A 23,222-nucleotide genomic window follows, 5' to 3' on the forward strand; every position below is an offset into this window, starting at 1 on the left:
TACTGCTTTTTGGCCAAATATTCTATTTTTACTGTCTCTAGACAGTCACTATGGACAGAGAATTAATTTTGCATAATGGCATAAAGGAATTTCTCAATATTACAACACTTAATATATGGAAGAAAATTCTCCCGAAGCATGAACATCTCTACAATAGAGTATATGATCAGAGAGCATACTGCTTTTTCCAGTGTCTTTACAGTAGCTAGACGACACTGTTTAAACATGCACATAACTCTTTACTACCCACTGAAAATTTTTATCTTACACACAAAACCAATTCATAACCCAAGGCTTGGCGTTTTTGCCAAAAACTAAAAAACAAAACAAAACAAAACAAAACAAAAAAAAAAAAAAAAAAAAAAAAAAAAAAAAACGAGAAACATGGACATCAGGATGAGTTTTTGGCCATCATGGAAAGCTGTCAGCTGTAATAGCCCTCCTGTGACCGTGGTGGCAAGTTCCTCTGAACAGCCTTTTCCTGTGTTTTGATCAAGTCTAGAATAGCTGACAGTACTGCACAGTCTCTGGACTTAGTATTGTTCCAGTCTACAGGGTGAGGGCATTCAATCTTCTCCTGCAGAAGGCTATCCAGTTCCTTTCTCAGCCCCTAAGGTTGAAAGAAGCAAACATGCTCATCAGGGAAGATGAATTTTTAGACATCAAATAATACAAATATAACTTTAGTGGCAAAAAAGATTTTCCTAAGCTATTAGAAAAAAGAGTAGTAAAATATCTGTAGAGCAAGCAACTAAAAGTATAGTTTAAAGATTCAAACTTTAATCCTTAAAAGCCTTTGGAAGAGTTTATTACTACATCAGAAAGAATTTGTAAAACTAAAATTGGTCAGCACTACTGAGTATTTTGCAACAGAGCAATAATCATTCTTTTTAAAATCATTTGTTTATCTTGGGGCCAAGGACAGTGCAGGTCATTGGGTCTTTATACTCAGCAGCAAGCTGCTTTACATGTTGAGCCAGCCACCTGGTGGCCCCCAAGACCACATATTGACTTGTTTACAACCATTAGTATCAGTCACCTTAACAAGATGGGCAATTCTTTCTGGAGACTGAAACACAATCCATTCATCTACAGCAATAACTTCCTGGCCATTATCTTTCTGGATGGAAATATCTCCCCCAAAAAACAATAGGCAGTATGGTGAAACTTCCGTACAGTCGTACAAGTAAATCTGAAAAAGAGAGTAAATGTAAATAAGTGATGAAGTAGGAAAGAACTGCTACCACATCAACTCAATGTCCTAGACATTGATGAGCTTCTTTCTAAAGTATTAGCTTGCTAACGAGACTCTGAAAATTAATTTTAAAGAAATAACATTTTAAATGAATCATTCTTTTTATTTATTTATTTAATTTGTTATTTTACATGTCAACCCCAGTTCCCTCTCCCTCCCTCAAATTTTATATTTTTATTGTAAAGCATATGATTTCCCTGGAACATGTTCTGAATGTCAAAACTAATGAAGCTTTATTTGTATATCAATATATAATACATAGAATTCCACTTACTAATCTGACCACTACTACACTTATTACGTAGATGGATATAGTGTGATACCAACAAATCTTTACACAGTGCAAACTCCTGAGAGCACTTCTTGAAAGCAGGTTCTCAGGAAAAACTACATAAACCAAGTAACTAATTACTTCATGAAAATATACAAAATACATATTAATCATAGAAAAATTTACCTCAGAGAAAAGAATAGAATTTTTAAAGAATAAAATTATAAAACTGTAATGCTGCCATTCAGATTTACAATTATGTTAAATGTTCACTCACACTGCTTGTCCTCATCTTCAGATGATAGATAAGCCAGTTATAATGGAAGTCTGTCTGCTCCACATTGACGGACTTAGGATGAATAGAAACTAGACCATCAGACTTTGTGTGAACTTTCACCCTGTAAAAAAGTTGTAATACAGTTAGTAAGTGTCTTCATGAATTCTTTTCTACATTATTATAAAAAATACTTTAAAAAATAATAGGTAGCTTAATAAAAATCAAACAAAGGAAGCAATCTTAAAAATTATACCACACGTGAGTTTAGTATATGTCTGCAATGTATGCACTTCAAAATCAGCTACTGAGAAAAGCAGCATTTTATTAAGGACAGGTGAAAGCATATGAGCAAAGTATAAACATTCCACACAATAAATCCAGTTAGAGTTTTAATAATTTAACACAGAAGATAGGTGGTAGACAATTCCCTAATGGTATTAGCACACAACACACAATGGAGGATAAAAAGGAAGCATGTGAAATGATTTGGAAGGATATTATTCTAAGAGTCTACACATCACTATGACCATCACCCACAACCTATACAGTATCTGAAATAATCAACTAAAAACTTCCATTGACACCCAGAAGAAAACAAAATTAAAAATTACAATATTTTGTAAGAGATTCTGCTAAAACTAATTTTTAAATTTCTTTTAAATTTATTTCATGTGTTTAGCCTGCATGTATACATGTACAGCACATGTGTGCTTAGTACCCACAGAGGCCAGAAGAGAACATTGAATCCCCTAAGACTGGAACTACAGACAGTTGTGAGTAGCCACATGGGTGTTGGTAATAAAACCTGGGTTACATGGAAGAAAGACAGTACTCTGTCAACCTACCTCTTCAGTCCCTTTAAAATATTTCTAAAAGCCTTCCATTCAATCAAATTTCTCAATTTCAAACTGTATATTTACTCTGAATTCTTAGGGGGCTTTCTTTTTTATTATAGTAGTTTATTTTGTGTGGGGGAGGGAGTGCATGTGTGATGGTGAGGTGACAAGGACTATTCTCTCCCTTTACTACATAAGTTTCAGGAACGGGGTATACAGAACTCAGGATGTCAGCCTTGGCAACAAGGGCCTGCCTACTAAGCCATCACTAAAATAAATCAGGGAACCATGAAGCAGAAAAAGTCCTCACTGCTATCTCCAACTGGTACTAAGGCTATGTGGACATAGATTCCACTTCTCCAAAGAGTGAAATTATAATTTCATTCAAATACCTGTAATAAAATATCCTTTTTTTTTAAAACAAGGAAACACACACACACACACGCGCAGTAATGACTGACATGTGAAATATTAGGATTAGTGTAAATGAAAATGCTGGATATCTTGTTATTATAAAAAGGGAAAATATCCTTCTGCTGCATACAAAAAACACACCTCAACTTCAAAGACAGATGTTACCTCAGAGTTGGGGTTCGGAAAAAATTTTCTAATCAAATGGACCTAAGAAACAAGCTGGTGTAGCGATTCTATTATCTAAAAAATTATACTTCAAACTAAAATTAAAGAGATGAAGAGGGTCATTTCATATTCATCACAAGGAGAAATCCATCAAGATGAAATCTTAATTCTGAACACCTAAACCCCAAATACAAAGGCACCCACATTTGTAAAAGAAACACTACCTAAAACTTTAAATCATACATAAAACCTCACACAACTAGAGTGGGAGAATTCAACACTCCACTCCACAGTCAACAGACAAAATGATAGCCTACAAAATGGGAAAAGATCTTCACCAACCCCATACCTGATAGAGGGCTGATATCCAAAATATACAAAGAACTGAAGAAACTAGTCACCAAAACACCAAACAATTCAATTAAAAAGTGGGGTACAGAACTAAATAGAGAATCCTCAATAGAGGAATCCAAAATGGCTGAAAGACACTTAAGAAAGTGCTCAACATCCTTAGCCATCAGGGAAATGCAAATCAAAACAAGTCTGAGATACCATCTTACTCCTGTCAGAATAGCTAAAATCAGAAACACCAATGACAGTTTATGCTGGAGAGGATATGGAGAAAGGAGAATACTTCCCCACTGCTGATGGGAGCCCAAACTTGTACAGACACTTTAGAAATCAGTATGGTGGTTCTTCAGGAAATTGGGAATCAATCTACTACAACATCCAGCAATTTGACTCTTAGACATATACCCAAAGGATGCACATTCATACAACAAGGACATCTGTTCAACTACATTCATAGCAGCATTATTTGAAATAGCCAGAACCTGGAAGCAACCTGGATGCCCCTGAACTGAAGAATGCATAAAGAAACACAATGGAGTACTGCTCAGTAGAAACAAACAATGGAATCTTGAAATTCGAAGATAAATGGATGGAACTAGAAGAAACCATCCCAAGTGAGGTAACACAAACAGAAAAAGACAAACATGGTGTACTCACTCATATATGAATTTTAAACATATAGCAAAGAATTACCAGCCTACAATCCACAACTCCAGAGAAGCTAGGTAACAAGGTCTCCCAGAGAAGGGGAAAGGGACAAGATCTCCTAAGCAAATTGGCAGCATGGGGGGGGGGTGGCGGGGAGGGAGAGGGAGTTAGGAGAAAGAGAAGGGGGGAAGAAGAGGGGGAAGGAAAACATGAGGGATCAGGAAAATTGAGGTGGTGGAAGAATATAGGAGAGCAAAAGATACCGTAATTGCGGGAGCCATTATATGTTTAAAGAGAAATCTGGCACTAGGGCAATGTCCAGAGATATACTAGGATGACCCCAACTAACAATCTAAGCAATAGGGGAGAGGCTATTTTAAATGCACTTCCCTTATCGTTATAGATTGATGACTACCTTATATGCCATCATAGAACTTTCATCTAGTAGCTGATGGAAACAGAAGCAAATGCCCACAGCTAAGCACTGAGCCGAATTCCTGGAATGTAGTTGTATAGAGGGAGGAGTGATGAACAAATGTGTTAAGACCATGCTGGGGAAACCTACAGAAACACCTGACCTGAACAACAGGAGTTCATGGACCCCAGACAGCTTGGAAACTAGTATAGGATGGAACCAAGGCCCCTGCACGTGGGTGACAGTTAGAAAGCCTGGGCAGTCTATGGGGACCTTGGTAATGGAACAGCATTTATACATAGTGTACAAATGGACATTGGGAGCCCACTCCCCATAGAGGGATACTCTCTCAGCCTGGACTCATGGAGTGGGTCCTAGGCTCTGCCCCAAATAATATTATAGACTTTGGTGATCCCACATGAAAGGCCTCACCCTTTCTATGGAGCAGAAGAGGGATGGGATGGGGGCCAGTAGGGGGATGGGGGCCAGTAGGGGGCATCGGAGAATGGGAGGAAGAAGGAACTGGCATATATAAAATAAGATTGTTTCTAATTTAAATTTAAAAAAATGCAAAACACAGACTGCCGAGAATGACCATCAATAGGATACCGTTTTAGGGTTGTGAATCTCAAAACATCTTTCTTTACAAGGAAAAGGAGGAAAAAAATACACACACACACACACACACACACACACACACACACACACACACACACACACAATCTATTCTAGTCAATTTCTCCTCTGGCATTGCTTTTCACACTACTTGGTCAGCTCAGCCTTTAATAGTTATAGAAGTTCCATGTTTTATTACCCTTGTTTTGTAAATGCGTGATCAGACAAGTGACTAAATCTGTGTTACGAGGGACAATTCCCTATGTTTCATCATCCTATGCATCTAAGTTATCAGGTAGCACAAAAAAAAAAAAAAAAAAATCAGCAACAAAAGTTGAAAATATGTTTCAAAGCTGAAGAAAGAGCTGCAAAGTAGTTCATAATAATCTTCAATGCTTACATTTTTCTTTTTTTACCCAAATTTAGTCGGATTTTAGCAACTTTGGGATATAAACCAGCACAGATGACAGCTTTAATTATCTTCTCATTATCTGTTGGGAATAGGAAAGAAGAGGAAGGAAAAAAGTAAAATACTAAGACAACAATTTACACTTTACACTGGTAAGTGATTTACACTGGTAAGTGATTTACACTGGTGTGTGTGTATGTGTGTGTTGCTTTGCTTTACCTGAATTTATATTAGCTTTTGGATCTTTAGGACTTCTACTGCTTACAAATCCAGCTCCAAGAAGATGCTCAGCAAACTGTCCCTTCATGTTATGCAGCATCTAGAGGGTAACAGTAACAAACAGCTAGAAAGCCTTTGTGCACAAAGCCTATAAATCATGCACACTTCAATTTAGTTTTCAACTTCTCCTGCTTTACAAAAACATCAGTACAAAAATGTGATGTATTTAAGATTTATTTTAATTATATGTATGTGTATATTTCATGTGTCTGTCCAGGTGCTGGTGGAAGCCTGAAGACTTCAGACTGACTTACAGCTGGAGTTAAGGCAGTTAAGAGCCACCAATGGCATGTGCTGGCAACCAACTTGGGTTTCTGCAGCAAGGACTTTTAACTGCTGAGCTCTCTCTCCAGCTCAGTTCTTCAATGTGATCATTCAAGGAGAGAACTGCTAAGCAACTTTCCGTAAATAAATTTTATTACAACACAACTATATTCTGTCTATTCTTTGTCATTGCTTTTGTACTCTAATAACAGAAATGAATGCCTTTTAAGATACATAGCCTGCAAGCCTAAATTATTATTTGATGGGGGAGGGGGACAAAAAAACTGTATAAGGGAAAAAAAAACCACTAACATTTAAAGAATTCATTTTTCAAGACACATGAGTTTCAGAACTGCCCTTTACTCTGTTGTTAAAAACAAGTAGAAACAACAATAAAAAACCAAAACAATTACCAAGATTAACTACTGTTAACATACTGGCACAAGAGTATTTTCTTAGTAGAAACCATGAGTTAAGCAGAAATGATGGGTGGCTCAGTACAGTGTGAGAAAAGTGTTTCCCACCTTAGTTATCCTCATATTTGGTAATATTGTACACATTTACTACGTATACACACCCAAGGAAGAAGGAAATAGAAGCATAGCTTAAGATGAAATTCGATTTGTTTTGTTTCTTACTTTTGTTTATTGGGATTTTGAAGGAGAGTTTCATACAGCCCAGGCTGACCTCACATTATGTATGAAGCTGGCTCTGTATTCCTGATTATCTTTGTGTGTCTTTTATCTCCTGAGTGCTAGGATTACAGGTGTGTCATACCACTTCCACCTTGAGATACATTAGCCTTGTGGTACAAGTCTGCAATCCAAGCAATTTGGGAATACCAGGACTGCCTGAGCTACAAACAAGACTGCTTCAAAAATAAGTTTTTATAAAGCAGAACTAACTTTAGCTCAAATTAAAGAAGTTTCAGAGAAATGAAAATGAATGGTACAGATGAATCTGTTTTTACAACCACAGAAATGTTTCCTAAGGAATTCCTTCAAGTTTAACAAAGAGATTATAAAACATAAAACTGGTTACATGCAAGTGTTTCTTGTGGCAAAAGGTGTAGCTTGGTTTCCCCATGTAATTCTTCTAAATGAATCTGATAGCAGCCACATCCTCCTGGTCAATAAATAGTATTATAATTTTAGGGAAACCACCTTTACATACAGCCCTCATTGTGTTCCTTTTGTATCTAAACAATTTCAGCATGCACTGTCAATCCTGGAACATACAAGCTCCACCTCTGAAATCTTCACTGATTCCTTGTCAGTAACTGCTTTCAGGAACTCAGAGGACAGAATTTCTTGAGGGCCTTGTCATACACTTGACATGTCTCAACGAGACATGCTATTCTCACAGATAACCTAGAGTTAGCCATCTTTCCATAACATAGAACATTTCATTTCTCCATTTCAGGGAAGAGTCACTGATAAGAGCCTGGGTAAGTCTCACTAACATAATTCCTATGCAGTGATACTCAGTGCACTGACGGATCAGTCTTGTTCTTAACATTCAGTTATCACTTAAATTTCATGATTTTCAGCTGAATCCATATCAAGAACACCTACAACTTACCTTTATGCCTATAATTTGCTTTCTACAAGTATCTGTTTTGTTGTGCTCTTTGGTTTTCAGTTTGGTTTATTAGCAGAGCCTATCCCTACCTCCCTCTCATCCCCCATTCACTATTACTGTCTCATTTTGTTTTCTTTGTTTTACTGAATGAATTATCTTTTCAGTAACCCTATACTATGAAACAGTTGTTAAGGTATTTCTACTGAAATATGCTATTTCCTTCATAGTTTTTGGCTGTTGCTGTCCTATCATGTTCCATTCTGCTCACTGGACATTTTTTTATTAGAATGTTAATTTCTTGACACACCTATTAGTCTTTGTATATAGTTAATTTTACTACAGATATAATTGGGCAAAACGGAAATATATATACTAATATACTATATATGATTAGTGCAAATCTTTCAGTATTACCTGTAGTGTGTTTGAAGACAGAAAATATTCCCAGCAGTAGTCTTTTTCATATCTGAAACCACGTCGCTTAGCTTCTTCCCAACCCTATTGAACAAAGAAATGACAAAACCACTTACATAGTTCTTTACACCAAAGACTACTTAGCAGTTTCCATCTTTATTTTATTAACAGTTTAATTCACTGATGGGCCATGTTCTCTGAAAAGATATTAAAGAACTTTTAAACTTATGACGAAAGATCCCAAGCTCTTTATCATCCCACTATCGAACACTGTTACTGACATAAAATTAGTACAAGTTATAATAACATATTATATATTTTACACAAAATCTTTACACTGTATATCAAGTATTCATCAAAAAAGAATATGAATAAATAAATTTCAATGTTATACATTTTCAATTTCAAAATCATAGGTTTTTTTTTTTATGTAGAATAAGAAGGGGGGGGGGAGAGACTGAGTGCTTAAGAGTACTGGCTGCTCTTCCAGAGGTCCTGAGTTCAATTCCCAATAATCATATGGTGGCTCAGTCACCTACAATGAGATCTGATGCCATATTATGGCACACAGGCATATATATACAGATACACATACACATAAAATGAATGAATGAATGAATCTTTAAAAAAAAAAAGAAGAGGCAAAGGGTTGTCAGCAAGATGGCTCAATAGGTAAGTCCTTGCATCTCAGCCTGACAACCAGAGTTAGATTCCTTGATTCCTACACTGTGAAAAGGGAGATGGAATTCTTATAAGGTGCCCTTTCTGTGCTTCCTGCATGCTGTAACAGGTGTACCAACATCACACTTCCCCAACAAAAATAAATAAAACTAAAGAAGGAAAAGAAAACAGATAGATTAAATGAGTTCTGGCCAAGCCAGATCCTGCATATCCTTTATGAGAATCTAGTCCATTTGACCTTGTCCCCCATATACTCTCCTCAAACCCCTAGACTGAGCACAGCCCTGGCCTAGTTTGACTACCACTCTTTGTGTGGCTCCCCAAACTCCAGAATCCAGGAGAGACATACTCATCCACCATCAACCTGCAGGCCCCATATATGTGCCAGGATCTAGTCTGTGAGTCTGCCCAATTCTTCCCTCTATGCACCCTCTCTGACCCCCAGGAGCTACACAACTCTAAGCCTGGGCTGGGACACATATCCTGCACTCCAACCCAGTCCCCAGTTATCAACCCAACTTAATTCCATCTACTGCACCAACATGCTTTGCCCACATCAGACACTTTACCAGCAAAAGAAGTCCACTTGCCTATATCTTATCACAAAAAACAAAACAAAACAAAAAAAAACAAACAATATGAAAGATCAAGGCAGTATCTTGTCCCTCAAATCCACCAGTCCTATAGAACCATTTGCTCATGAGATTTACCTACATGAACCCTAGGACACAGAGTTTAAAAGAACAATCGAAAATATTAAAGAACTTAAAGAATGTAAAGACTTAAGGAAAGTGCTCAAACTTACTAAGAAAACACAAACATCAGGCTGATGGAAATGACAAGACAATCTAGGACTTAAAAAATCATATTCAACAAAGAGAGAGAAATATTGGTTCAGGCTGAAATGAAATGTAAAATTGAAAACTCAATAACCCAACCAGCAAAGCCAAAGGAAAGCCTGACAAGCAGAATGAATCAAGAAGAAAACAGAAAGGCTAGAAAATAAAGCAGGATATAGACCAAATAAAAAATATGAAAAAAACTTTAAAAGCACAAAAAGGAACATGTAGGAAATGTGTGACACCATAAAATAGATCAAACCTTGGAACTATAGAAAAAGATGAGGGAGAATTCCAGGGCAGCTGCTAAAAAAGCAGATCATCAGCACGATCACAGAAAAAAACTTTCCCAAAACTAGGGAAAGAGACACACCCACACAGATCCAACAAGCACACTGAACACCAAAACAAGACTAAAAAAGAAGATCCCTAGGGTGTATCATAGATAAAACACTAAGCATACAGAACAAAGAAAGCATATTAAAAACAGCATGAAACAATTACAGAATTCATATATAAAGGAAAACCCTTCAGAATGACAGCTGTTTACTCAGTGGAAACTTTGAGAGTCAGATAAGCCTGTAACAGCAATACAGTCCACATTCTAAACGATTAAGACAGCAAATCTAGACTAATACACCCAGCAAAGTTAATCACCATAGATAAAGAAGGAAAAACTTTCCATGTCATCAACAGCCTAACTAAAAATGATACTGAGCAGACCAAACCAAGGAAAATACAGGAACCAATCTGTTGGGTTGAAGAGAGGAGTAAGCACAGCCAAGAGAAATCACTAAAGCAAAAACAGCACAACACCATTAAAAATTAAAAACACAACGGCTGTAATCAACACATACCTTTCGGTAATAACCATAAATATTAAACTATACTATTGGAATTAAAGGCACAGACTAACATCGATCCAATAATAGTAGGTGGTTTCAATACCCTACTTTTCCCAATAGATAGGTCATTTGGACAAAAAACACAATAGAATACATAAATACGGAAATAACTTCATGAATACTATCTGACCACAATGTTATCAAATTTAAAAATCTACTGTAAACAAATCTTTAATAAGTAAATAAGCTCATGATGATCAAACAAATCATTACTGAATGATGAATGGGTCAAAGAATCAAAAATTTCCTAGAATTAAATGAAAACGAAAACACAACATAACAAAACCCCTGGACACATGAAAAGCAGTTTTACAAGAAAAAAATTGCAGCTTGAACTGAGTACTTGAAAAAAATCTGAGCATAATCAAATGACTTGATGAAACAAAGTTTGAAAAACTAAAAACCAAATCTAGTTGATGACAAGGAAAAAAAAAATCAGGGACAACATTATAATGAAGAAGTAACAAAGAAAACAATACAAAGAACCAACAAATCTAAGAGATAGCTCTTTGAAAAGATAAAACTAAAAGATCATTTATTTGTCCAACTATCAAAGAGAGGACAAAAACTAAAAGAATCAGAAACGAACATTACCACAGACAACAAAGAAAGTCAGAATATTATAACAAAATATGTTAGAAATCTGATTTCACCAAATTGGAAAATCTAAAAGATACAAAGAATTTCTAGATCCAACAAGAACACCAAAATCAGGAAAAGCTCTACAACCTGTAACAAATGAAGATGAACAAAAACAGTAATTAAAAAGCCGTCCATCTAGAGAAGTCCAGGCCAAGATTAATTCACAGCAGAATTCTATTAGACTTGTAAACAAAATCTATAGTCTCCTTAAGTCATTAAAAATACAGAAACACAATGAGTATTCCCAAACTCCTTCATAGAGCCAGTTTCATGCTAATACCCAAACCAGGTAGGTAAAGGCTCAAAAGTAACAAAAAGACTCAGTAACCTCAGTAAAATACTTGCAAGCAAAATAAAGACATACATAAAAAAGATTACACCTCATGACCAAGTTGGCTTTATCCCTGAAATACATGGATAGTTCAACATATATGAGTCAATAAATATAATAAAGTATAAGAACGGACTTAATGACAAAAAGAAAATCACATGGTCATCACAACAGATCAGAAAGAGCTTTGAACAAAATCCAACGTCTTCACAATTAAAATCCTACCAAATATAGGACTAAGAAAAAAATACCTCAACATAATATAATCTACATATGAAGAACCCACAGCCAGCATCATCCTAAATGATGACTTTAAGTAATTCCACCAAAATCAGGAATGAGACGAGGCCTATTATCCTCACTCCCCACTTCTTTTCAATAGAGAGAAGTCAAATTATTCCTATTTGTGATGATATGATAGTATACATAATTGTTCCTAAATATTATAACAGGAAGCTTCTGGAAGCAATCATCAAGTTCAGCAATGTAACAGAATAAAGAATCAATATACAAAAATCAGTAACTTTTCAATAATATTTCTATACACCAGGAACAAACATTCAGAGAAAGAGATCATGGACACACTTGTATTCACAATAGTACCCAGGAAAATAAAATACTTAGGAATAACCCTAACCAAGGAGATGAAGGACCTCTACAATGAAAACTTTAAATCTCTGAAGAAAGAGAAAGATACTAGAAAATGGAAAGACATCTTGTGCTCATGGATTGGTGGAATTAACATTGTGATAATTACCATTCTACCAAAATTCTTTTGACAAATTTAATGCAATCCCAATCAAAATACTTAGCTAATTCAACATAAATAGAAAAGCCTCCACTAAAATTCATATGGAGCCACAAAAAAATCCTAAATAGCCGAAACAGTTGTGAGCACAGAGTCACAATAATAAAATATAGTACGAACAAAAAACCAGACATGTAGACCAAAGAAACAAAATTGAAGCCTTAAATATGAGTACATATAACTCCTGTCATTTAATATTCGACAAGATGTCAAAAACATAAGCTGGAGGAAAGAAACCATCTTCAGCAATTAGTGCTGAGACACCAGACTGGATGTCCACAGGCAGAAGAATGAAGGCCTGTATCTATCACTTTGCACAAAAACTAACCCTAAATGGATCAAAGACCTAAATGTGAAACCTGAAATGCTGAAACTATCAGAAGAAAACACAGCCTATATCCTACAGAATACAGGTGATGGAAAGGACTTTCTGAATAGGACCTTCTTTACTTAGGAACTGAGGCCACCTCATAAAGTTTAAAATTTGTAATTTAAAAATATGTGTGGTATTCATAAAAAAGGAGGGTAAAATAACCATTATAACAACAGTCAGAAGGTCATAAGGAAGCCTGTTATTTTTCTATCTAAAATTACACATAATACATATAAGCTGGTGTATACATATACATGTACAGTCTAAATAAAATTTATCACATAGGAAAACAAATGTTTTCCTCAGGAACCATAGTCTAACAAAACCCATCATAAGAAATATCACTTTGGGTTACTGATTAAGGCTGTCCAAAAGACTTTCAAGACAGACTATTGCTGGGTGGCCTCTAGGGGTTGAAGGTAAGCCCTCATCATTAAAGGCAACCATGTACTTTGGACAGAGAACCCAGGAGACTGCAACTGGTTCTGGACTGAATGAAAGCCTCTTCCCTGAGGGCTAGCTTTCATGGTATTATAAAGTGCTATGCAAGGTTCCAAGAGAGACAAGCAACCAAAAACTCTACCCAGCTATGATGCCTATGAACTGAAATAATGCATGGCACATATCTGCAAGATTGCAACAGTGGCATTCATACCTTGGTTGTAACCAATGCTCTCTAACTGAACTTATGTCTGATCAACAAGAGGGAAAACATGCCTGCTACTGGAAGCCTACCAGTGAAGTCATCGACCTGGAGGAGAACCTACAACCACCTCCTCAGCATAATTCCCACCTATATTATAAGTATTTATCTTTATACCCAAAAAGTATAGGTCTCATCAAAGAAAATGTCTCTTGTAAACAGAGACCATTACAGAAAACCACATACAATCAAAGGCAGAAAATAAAAGGTGGTGTGCCGCCCAATCTGATAAATCTACAAAATAATACCTGCGCCAACAGTTAAGAAATCATAGCAGAAGAGGGAAAATGATTATAAGAGCTGCAAGAACAGGAAATCTGCTGTGTGATTTTATTTCCTAGAAATGTCAGAGAAACTATGTCTATGAAGTCTCACCAAGGTTGCCTAAATAAGGTTGCCTGAACATGGATAACACCCATAGAGAAACATGGAAAGGCAAAATCTCACCGGTCCTCAAGCCCTAGACAAACAACTACAGGCAACTAAGGAATACTGAGAATGAGAGAAATAGTCTTCCCCAGTGAAAAGTCCCCAAATGGTTATCCAATACAAGTGGTCAGCCCTAAAAATCATATACGAATATATGTGTGTGTGTGTGTGTGTGTGTGTGTGTGTGTGTGTGTGTGTGTAACATTATGTAACCTGAGGTTGAATTTATACACACACACACTCTATACACACATATACATGATTTTGATATACTATCAAAAGGCTGTATCACTGACTGTAAGAGCAGAGTATTAACAGAGTGTCCTGAAGATAAGACAAAAACACAAACAACATTATATATGAAAGACAAAATAAAGTGATCATCTGTTTCAGTCTACTTTTTATTTAAGACTTTCCCCAAAAGATAAAAGATAAGCTATTGTATAACAGCAGAAGTTCATTTTTATAATACATTCACCAAATTTTAACCATTTCTAAACAATTTATTCCTAAGCTATAAATATACTCACAAGTATTTTAAAACATGCTCTTGAATAATCTTTTATAAGCAGAACAAGGTTCTTTTCTTACCTCAAATGCATTCACAACTGTCAGGTGATCACTTCTAGTTTCCTTTGCCAACTCCTTTCTTCTTGCATCTGCAATCTTTTCTTTTCCCTAAAAAACAAAACAAACAAACAAACAAAACAACAAAAAAAGTTGCTTAAGTGTTTCTCACATTATAATAATGATGATTATTTTACTGAAATTATAATGAAAAATACATGTGAGCAGTAAATAATTTTAGTATTAAAAATCCCAGCCTTTTTTCTGTCTTTCTTACCAGTGGAATGACAAAGGGATCTTTAAAGCTGAGGCTGGCAGCAATAGTGAGTACTGGATCTAAGCAACAGAATAAAGCTCCAAAAAGAATCATTTTTCCAATATGTGGCTCAACAGGTAATCTGGCTAAATGGACGCCAAGAGGTGTCAATTCTTCCTGTTTATCCAAAGCACTCTGAAAGGAAAGAAACTGCTCTTACAGTAGGCCTAGCAAAGCATTCCATCAAAAGCTACTGTAGCTAGCTGTAAAACATACAGGCCACTATTATTCTCTTAAGCCCCAATGCCCCAAGCATTGTTTTAGATACCTTCAATAAAAAAATAAATTCTAATGTCAGCAAAGGCTAGTGATTTATTCAAACAAACACAATTAATCTACAACTTGGAAATGTTATGCCAGAAAATTAGAAAAAAATCACTTGTGGTAAAGCAGTTATAAAAAGGCAACAAGTGGGTGAAATGCACAGTCCCTACAAGTGGGTGAAATGCACAGTCCCTAGAGTCTAGTTTAGGTGCTACAATGCAAAAGGAGGAGGATCATACATAGAAATGACTTCTCTTCCAATTCCCTGGGTAATCTGATTCAAATGAGGGCAGCTAAAAAGTATCCCGAGGATGCCAAGAAAATATAAGGGCACAATTGAACAATTTACAGTGCTATTTTAAGTAGTTTATTATTTAAAAAGCCCATCTCAGTGCTACAAAATCCAAATTCTTAAAAAATTGTTTACATGGATAGCTTCCAAACCTGTGATAAACAAAAAATCAGTCTTGCAATCTCTACACCAGAAAAGTGTCACATCAAATCTGATAGCGCCCTACTCTGGAGTAATAAAAGCTTTCAAGTAGCCAGTATACATACTGTAACATGCTAAATCCAAATACAAGAATCAAAATTACCAGTTCCATCAGGTGTTTTATGGAGAGCAATACTGCCTCATTGGATGGTGGATCCATTAACCTACTCAGAAAATAAGCAATTCCACCTAGCCTTAAAATCTGCAGAGACAAAAACAGTTAAATCAGAATCAAAAAGAAAATGTTTATATAACATTTTCTAAGAGCAAACTAGTGAGAAAAGAGATCAGATTAAAAAAAATATCTCAACAAGTTGATTACTGATTACCTTAGAAATAGGAGCACACACACACACACACACACATACACACACACACACACACACACACACACACATATATATATGTGCTCAACTACACACATATAAGATCTAACCAGTCAGGTCTGGTGGAACAGGACTATAATACCAGCTACACAGCAGGCTGAAGAAGGATGATCAACAATTCAGGGTCAGCTTGAGCCAATTACTGAGACCATCTCAAAGTTAAACAAGAAAACAAAAAATCCAAAATCAAACAAAAAAAAAAAAAAAAAAAAAAAAAAAAAAAAAAAAAAGGGGGGCTTCGAGAATGCAGTTAATTCAGTGGTGGAGAGCTTCTCTAGCAAAAAGACATGGGTTCAATCCTCTGACCCACAAAAATTAAGTAACAGTAACTAACATTTACTGACTATTATATGTCCAACACTGGTTTAAGAATTTTACACAGGAATTTTACATTAAGTTAAAATTCGGTTCAATGAAGCAGAACAATGTTTCCAGATAGAAAGTGAGAATCAAAGACAGGTCTCCTGATCCTAACATTAACAAGTGTTCGATACACATCAGAAATTGTTCAAGGAGTTTGTTTCTTCATGCAAGCAAAATGAAGTTCATAAAAAGCCCTTTTTGTAGGGTCATACTATACTTTCTTCTATTAAAAATGTTGAAAACTATAATACCACCCTCCATTTAGTTTGTTAATTTTCCCAACTAATATACCTTTATTTGCAAACAAAGTTCTTCCAAGGGAGTTCTCAAAATTTCTGGCAGTTGGTAGTCATCTAGAAGACTTGCTCTCAGGCCATTATACAGATGATAACAATGACCAGGCTGAACTCTTAAAAAGAAAAAAACATTAACAAAAACACAACTTTTAGAATGCCAAAGAAAGAACAGGAAGAGAAAGTACCCAGTATCCATTTCTTACAACCTGTTACACACAGAATTATTTCATGCTTCTTGTCTATTTAGAAAGACCCTAAACCCATGTTCAAATTTTACTTTGTTCGTGCTGTTCTGATTTCTCTTTTTTCAATTAATATATTAATAATTTTAAGTATAGAATAATATATTTGAATATATATATGTTCATTGATTAGATCAGTCCATTTGCATTTGTTATATAAGCCTTCAAGCACCTCTCTTAGTCCTTGTAAAGTATGTAATATATTACTCTGAAGTACAGTTGTCCCTTTGTACTACAAAATGCTAGAACTCATTTCTATGCCTTTGGGTAGCTCTTATGCTCCAGTTTTAGAAAGCAATGAAAGACAGTCCCATTTACAATTTGCTCCCTATTTCTGCAATCCCTCCAACCTTGCTCAAATTGCAGCAATCTACTCTTGTCAGATTTAGAGCTATAATACTAAATATACCTTATAAGCATCCTTTATAAAAAAAAAAAAAAAAACCTGCATTATGTTAGCCTGCATTTATTAATTAAAGAACACATTTAAATGTATTCTATCTAGTGAGCTCTCAGACATTGGAAATTCTTTTATGTTTGTGATTTAGTGCCATGACTGATTCAACAGAATTAATAAATTTCTAAACAGAATATTTCAAAAGGCTATGGCCAAGTTCTAAAACTTTCAGGGTTTTTTTTTTTTGCCTAACTCTACAAGACTCAGTATTTATTATCTAACATCTTTCTGGTATTACAGACCTAATACTATCTCTCACCTCATAGAAACTAATCATATTTCTAAAGGAGACCACATGGTACAATAGTATTTTTTTTTTTTTTTTTTTGGGTTTGTTTGTTTTCTGGGTCTCCAAAATAACCATCAATCTAACCAGGCTTTGAGAAGTATCAACTTCACAATACATGAAACTGTCTGAAAATTGGAAAATAGGGACAAACTGTAAAGGTTATTGCAAACAAGACAGAGTTTTATAGATTGAGCACACTTTTAAAACAAAGGGATGATATAAGGGCCAGGGAAGTTTTCTGCAACTTTCCTTTTCTAACATGAGTCCATAGGTAAGACCGGTGACTTTTTATTTATTTATTTTTACCTTTAAGAGGTAAAGGAAAAACTTTTTGCAACACCAGACATTATTCTGTTACCAACATGAGTAAAGTATGAATCAAAAAAAAAAAAAAAAAAAAAAAAAAAAGCAGGAAGCACAACTATGTGTAAAGTTCAAGGCAAATACTGTTCTTATCACTAAACAGATGTTTTCATTTCTTATTACCACACCGATGGAGAAAACATGCTTCCCTTGGGTTTTCACTGGTGATTAATGGTCAGAATCAGTACTGCTTAAAAGGACAATGAACAGAAGCACAGATAGCAGAGCTAGGCTGCTTGGATTCAAATTCCGTCTCTACTATGTACACAGCTCTGGGACTCTGAAGGAGTTATTCAATTTCTCTATAATTCAATTTCCTTATTCTTAAAACACGCAGTTGATACCTCAGCTATGAGGTAAGAATTAAGCATATACAGCATTTAAGAGAGGAGCTGACACTCAGTTACTATTAGGTAACATATGCTTTAAGGACATGGGAAAAAACTGTATGTAACAAATACAGTCTATTAATCTTAATTAACTAGACTAGGTTGTTGGAGAAAACATACATGAAATAAAAACTTGGCAAAAATTTTCCAAAAAAGTATGAAAAAAATTATTTTCTTATTTAAAAAATGTGTTGTTGCAATAGGTCGACATGGGAAAATGCAAACACAATCTACACTGAGATCTCATCCCACCTCCTCATAATAGTTAACATCAGAAAACAGATGTTAGTGAGATGTGGGAAATGAAAAGGAGCACTCAGGACACAAAGCAAACAAATAGGAAGGGTTCTCAAAAAACTACAGAGAACTACCACATGACACAACTGCGCTATTACACACACACACACACACACACACACACACACACACACACACACACACACACACGGAATCTAAGTCAGAATGCAACAGAGGTACTCGAATAGCCTACTGAGTGCAGCTTTTATCATGATAGCCAAGATACACAATAAGACCAACTCAACAGATGAACTGATAAAGAAAATGTACACACATATGCAATAGAATTTGACCACTGTAAAGATGAAATTATGATACCTGTTAGGTCAGCCATTCAGAAAGGCAAATACCAAATGATCTCCCTATACAGAACCTATATGTAAATGTATATATGCACAAGTTAGATGATGGTTAGACAGGTAGGTGGATGGTCATATGAAAATATAAAAGGGATGGTGAGTAGTAAGAAGGAAGAAGTCTAAATGCAACAGGCATGGGAAAAAAGAGAAGAGGGTATATATTATATGGAAAAGGAACTATCCGAGTAAAGGAAAAGGATAAGGGGGAAGTATAAGCATACAACTGCATAAAAATTATACAAACTGATTATTTTATATGCTAATTAAAATCAAATACCGTCGCTCCAAAAGTGTTGAGTTCAATATAATATACAAGGAAACTCTCCTATTAAAACTTCTACATCATAGCATTATAATTTGCTCACATATTTTTCCCATGTTCTCAAGGTTCTGGACAGCATTTGCATCTTACCTTCCCGCTCTTCCTTTCCGCTGTTTGGCATTAGCTTTACTAACCCACTCAGCAGACATGGTACTGATGTTGTTTTGTGTGTCAAAGTGCGTCTCTTTAATTTTTCCTCCATCTATTACGTAAACCACATCATCTATGGTGATGCTGTTTGGAAAATATACATAAAATATCAGAAGGACATCAAGAGGATTACTAACTTATACCAAGCCTATAGATAGGTTTTTAATACTTTTAAATTTATTTAAAATACTTTTTACTGGATCAAATAGGGTTTTAGTAGCTCAGGACTCTCACTACTCTTCTTACATTTTCCAGTGTTCTAGTACTCAAGCACCTATAGTAGGCAGCGTCAGGATGTAAGCTGTAGTACAGTGATTCGATTACTTGCTACATTCTTATCTAGCCATAGCCATGTTCTTAGCATTTCTACTTCCTTATGAGAGCCCTAAAGGCCTAGGGTTTAACAGTAAATTTGTTTCAGCAACTGAGCTATATGAATTTCCAACAGAGCATTAAAAATATTTAAGGCTGCATGCAATTAATTAAAATCATATTATCCCTAAGTGGAGAACAGACAAAAGGACTAAACCTATATCAGCTCCCATGATTCTTTAGAGAAATTTTGAAAAACATCTTTTAAAAAAAAAAAAAAAAAAAAAAAAAAAAAAAAAACAAAACAAAACTTTTTTTTGAAACAGGGTTTCTCTGTGTAGCTTTGTAAACCAGGCTGGCCTCAAACTCAAAGAGATCCACCTGCCTGTGCCTCCCTGGTGCTGCGCAACCACAACCCAGAGAAAAACAACTTTTTAAAAAAATTTATTTACTTATTTTTATTACATATACAGTATTCTGTCTGCATATTTGCCTGCACACCAGAAGAGGGTGCCAGATCTCATGATAAATGGTTATGAGCCACTATGTGGTTGCTAGGAATCAAACTCAGGACCTCTGGAAGAGCAGTCAATGCTCTCAACCTCTGAGCCTACTCTCCAGCCTAAAGGTCCACTTTGAAAAAGAGAACTAAAAACAGTAGAACAGCTTTAAAAAACCCAAAACTAGTTTATATTGCCACTATGACTAATGTTAAAAAGTAAATTTCTAAAAAAGGGATTACAAAGTATCTTATAGAACAAAGGTTTAACTATGCTAATAATGTATGGGGCTCAAAACTTATATAAACACTAATAGCTGATATTTAAAATAGTTTTTACCTAGTCTCTGCAATGTTGGTAGCAATTACTATTTTCCGAACGCCAGGAGGAGTTTTTTTAAATACCTGTAAGAATAAATACATCGACAGTATACTAATTTCTGACATACTTTTACAATGCTACTTCTTGAGATAGTGTGGTCAATTTTAGCATTTGTTTCTTTAATAATGCATGTTCCTGTTTATAGGTCTATCATTAACATACACATTTTCCACATGAGAAAATCCTCCTTTGGCAAATCAGCTCCCACAGATATTACAAGTCAAACAGAGTCACTCCAACTTAGCACATCCATAACAAAAGCTGAAGAACATAAAGTAAAGGAAAACGCTTTAATTGAGGACAAGATTTACAAGGCCAAACAAAGAAGTATCAACCAAGGCAGAAATCCTGCCCTCAGAATGGAGTCAAGTGCTGCAGCATGGTAGACTAGCTTGAGATGAGACTGGAGTAAAACAGCCTCTTCAAATGCCAAATACTACAAATAGCTCTATCCCTACCACGGTGGAAGGAAGAGAGAGAGAAGCAGTCAAAAACCACTGCTACAACGCATACACATACCCAAAAGAATGAATTTATCCTTGACATATAAAAAACAGAAACCAGTAAGTAGTAGGCACATATTGTCTAGCAAATATATGCATACTCTACTAGGTTAGGGTGTCAAAGACAGAAGAACCTTCATATTAGATACACTTTATCAATTATTCAATAATAAAAGTTCAGTCTTCCTCATTTTCTTCCATTGCACAGCATTCTTCTAATACAACAGGCTGAATTTTCCATCAAATTATCACCACACAGATTGAAAGAGTCATAGTATTTTCTTATTATAAAAAAAGAAAGAAAGAAAGAAAGAAAGAAAGAAAGAAAGAAAGAAAGAAAGAAAACTGGAAGGAAAGAAAGGTAGATTTTGATCTACTTCATTTTATTCTACTAAGGTCTGAAGACACTGTAGTATCAGAAATTATCATTCTCATTAAGAAAACCCTGGATCTGACAGAGCCAGAACAGTTGTAAAACATTAGGTAAAACAGGAAATCTGTTTCTACCCTAATTGTGAAATCAAAATCTCAAACACCAACATACACTACAGAGTCACTTCTAGGTTGGATTTTTTTTTTTTTTAAAGTGGTATTAATATGCTTTTCTCTTTGATTAAGGAAACCTAAACAAGTTACTGATGAAGCCACTTTTCAAACTTTCCTAACTAACAAAACTAATCTGATTGGTAATTTATCCTAGTTAAGTTTATGTAAATCATTCTCCAAAGTAACGGTTCTTTATAAGTATTTTTAAAAACATGGATCATTACTTTGAAGGCAAATGACATAATACAATAAGCTTCTGAAAACATACCTATAGTTTAAATGAAATTTTATCATATGGGATGACAATGCTACCCCCCACCCCAACACACACACCAATCCCCAGAGACATAGACGTCAACTCGGGTCTTAGAAAACCTCTTTTTGTTTTGAGTTGCTAGTCAGGTCAGATCTGTCTAAGAGACTCCACTATTGTCTTGTCCTTGCTTTCTCCCAAAGACTGAAGTAGGTACCTACTGTTGAAGACACCATGTACTTCAGACACAGAACCCAGAGGACTATAGCTGGTTTGGACCTGAAACCCTCCTCCCTGACAACTAGCTTGCATGGTACCAGAAGACACCATCCAGCTTCCAAGGGAGAAAGAAAGGGAAAGTTCTACCCAATAAGATGCCTATAAACTAGCACAGTCCCAATTGTTACATCTACAACACAATTCTTCCTCCTAAGCTTCATAGATCATAGCTGAAAATGGGGTGGAAAGATTATAAGAGTCAGAGGAACAGGAAATTAGCTGTGACTTTCATCTCCTAGAAATGTCAAAGAAGCAACACTTCTCAAATCTCATCAAGAGACTAACAAGACCTGATGAAGGGCAACATCAATAGACATGCAAACACCAAAAGGGGAAAGGACTTGAGGTCCCAACCCTAGAAAGAGAACCGGAGGCACCTAATGAATACTGAGAGAAGGAGAAAGAGCTATTCCTCAGGGAATAGCACACCAGTGGATTAACCAATACCAAGTGGTTAGCCATAAAAACTCCACATACATATAAGTAACATTATATGAACTCAGCAGGTTATATTTATATATTTAAGAATGTATGTGCACATACACACACTACCAACAACAACACAGAAATAGAGGTCATGAATTTGAAAAGAGCAGTTTACATGTGGTGCACAGGAAGGGTTGGAGGAAGGAAAGGGAAGGGGTTGGGGGTGGGGAACAATGTAGACACATTTTAATTTCAAAAATAGACAATACACAGTTAAGTACTTATAAATTTTGCCTTAATCCAAGACTGAACAAATTTAGAAACATACCTGTGTCTGGTTTACTGTAGGCATCAGTGAATGTAAAGGTATAATAATAAACTTATCTGAAAATTAAAAAGAAAACTAAATTAATGATCTATTAAACATACATGTACATGTATGGAACAATATATTCAGCTGCTGAATCACACACTTCTTAATTTATATTTCTACATAGACCCAAACTGAGTTTTTCTACAATTGTTTTCTGAGCATTCCAATGAGTTCCAGTTAACACTGTGTTA

At 35.5% G+C, this 23,222-nt stretch overlaps 1 protein-coding gene across 1 annotated transcript in view; it reads right to left on the reverse strand.

The window, feature by feature from the left end:
* Positions 1 to 378: 378 nt before the first annotated feature.
* The window catches only part of Dhx36 (DEAH-box helicase 36), a 41,271-nt gene continuing 18,427 nt past the window's right edge, over positions 379 to 23,222 (reverse strand). The window contains exons 13-25 of the mRNA XM_051198659.1: positions 22,987 to 23,042; positions 20,610 to 20,674; positions 19,399 to 19,542; positions 16,586 to 16,703; positions 15,649 to 15,747; positions 14,750 to 14,923; positions 14,497 to 14,583; positions 8,195 to 8,278; positions 5,876 to 5,975; positions 5,648 to 5,738; positions 1,804 to 1,924; positions 1,040 to 1,192; positions 379 to 610 (exon numbers count right to left, since the gene is read on the reverse strand). Coding sequence (XP_051054616.1) covers positions 425 to 610; positions 1,040 to 1,192; positions 1,804 to 1,924; positions 5,648 to 5,738; positions 5,876 to 5,975; positions 8,195 to 8,278; positions 14,497 to 14,583; positions 14,750 to 14,923; positions 15,649 to 15,747; positions 16,586 to 16,703; positions 19,399 to 19,542; positions 20,610 to 20,674; positions 22,987 to 23,042 — 1,478 coding nt within the window. The 3' untranslated portion in view covers positions 379 to 424. The remainder of the gene's footprint in view (positions 611 to 1,039; positions 1,193 to 1,803; positions 1,925 to 5,647; positions 5,739 to 5,875; positions 5,976 to 8,194; positions 8,279 to 14,496; positions 14,584 to 14,749; positions 14,924 to 15,648; positions 15,748 to 16,585; positions 16,704 to 19,398; positions 19,543 to 20,609; positions 20,675 to 22,986; positions 23,043 to 23,222) is intronic.

Source organism: Phodopus roborovskii, unplaced genomic scaffold, assembly GCF_943737965.1.
Source record: "Phodopus roborovskii unplaced genomic scaffold, PHOROB, whole genome shotgun sequence".
Taxonomy (NCBI): domain Eukaryota; kingdom Metazoa; phylum Chordata; class Mammalia; order Rodentia; family Cricetidae; genus Phodopus; species Phodopus roborovskii.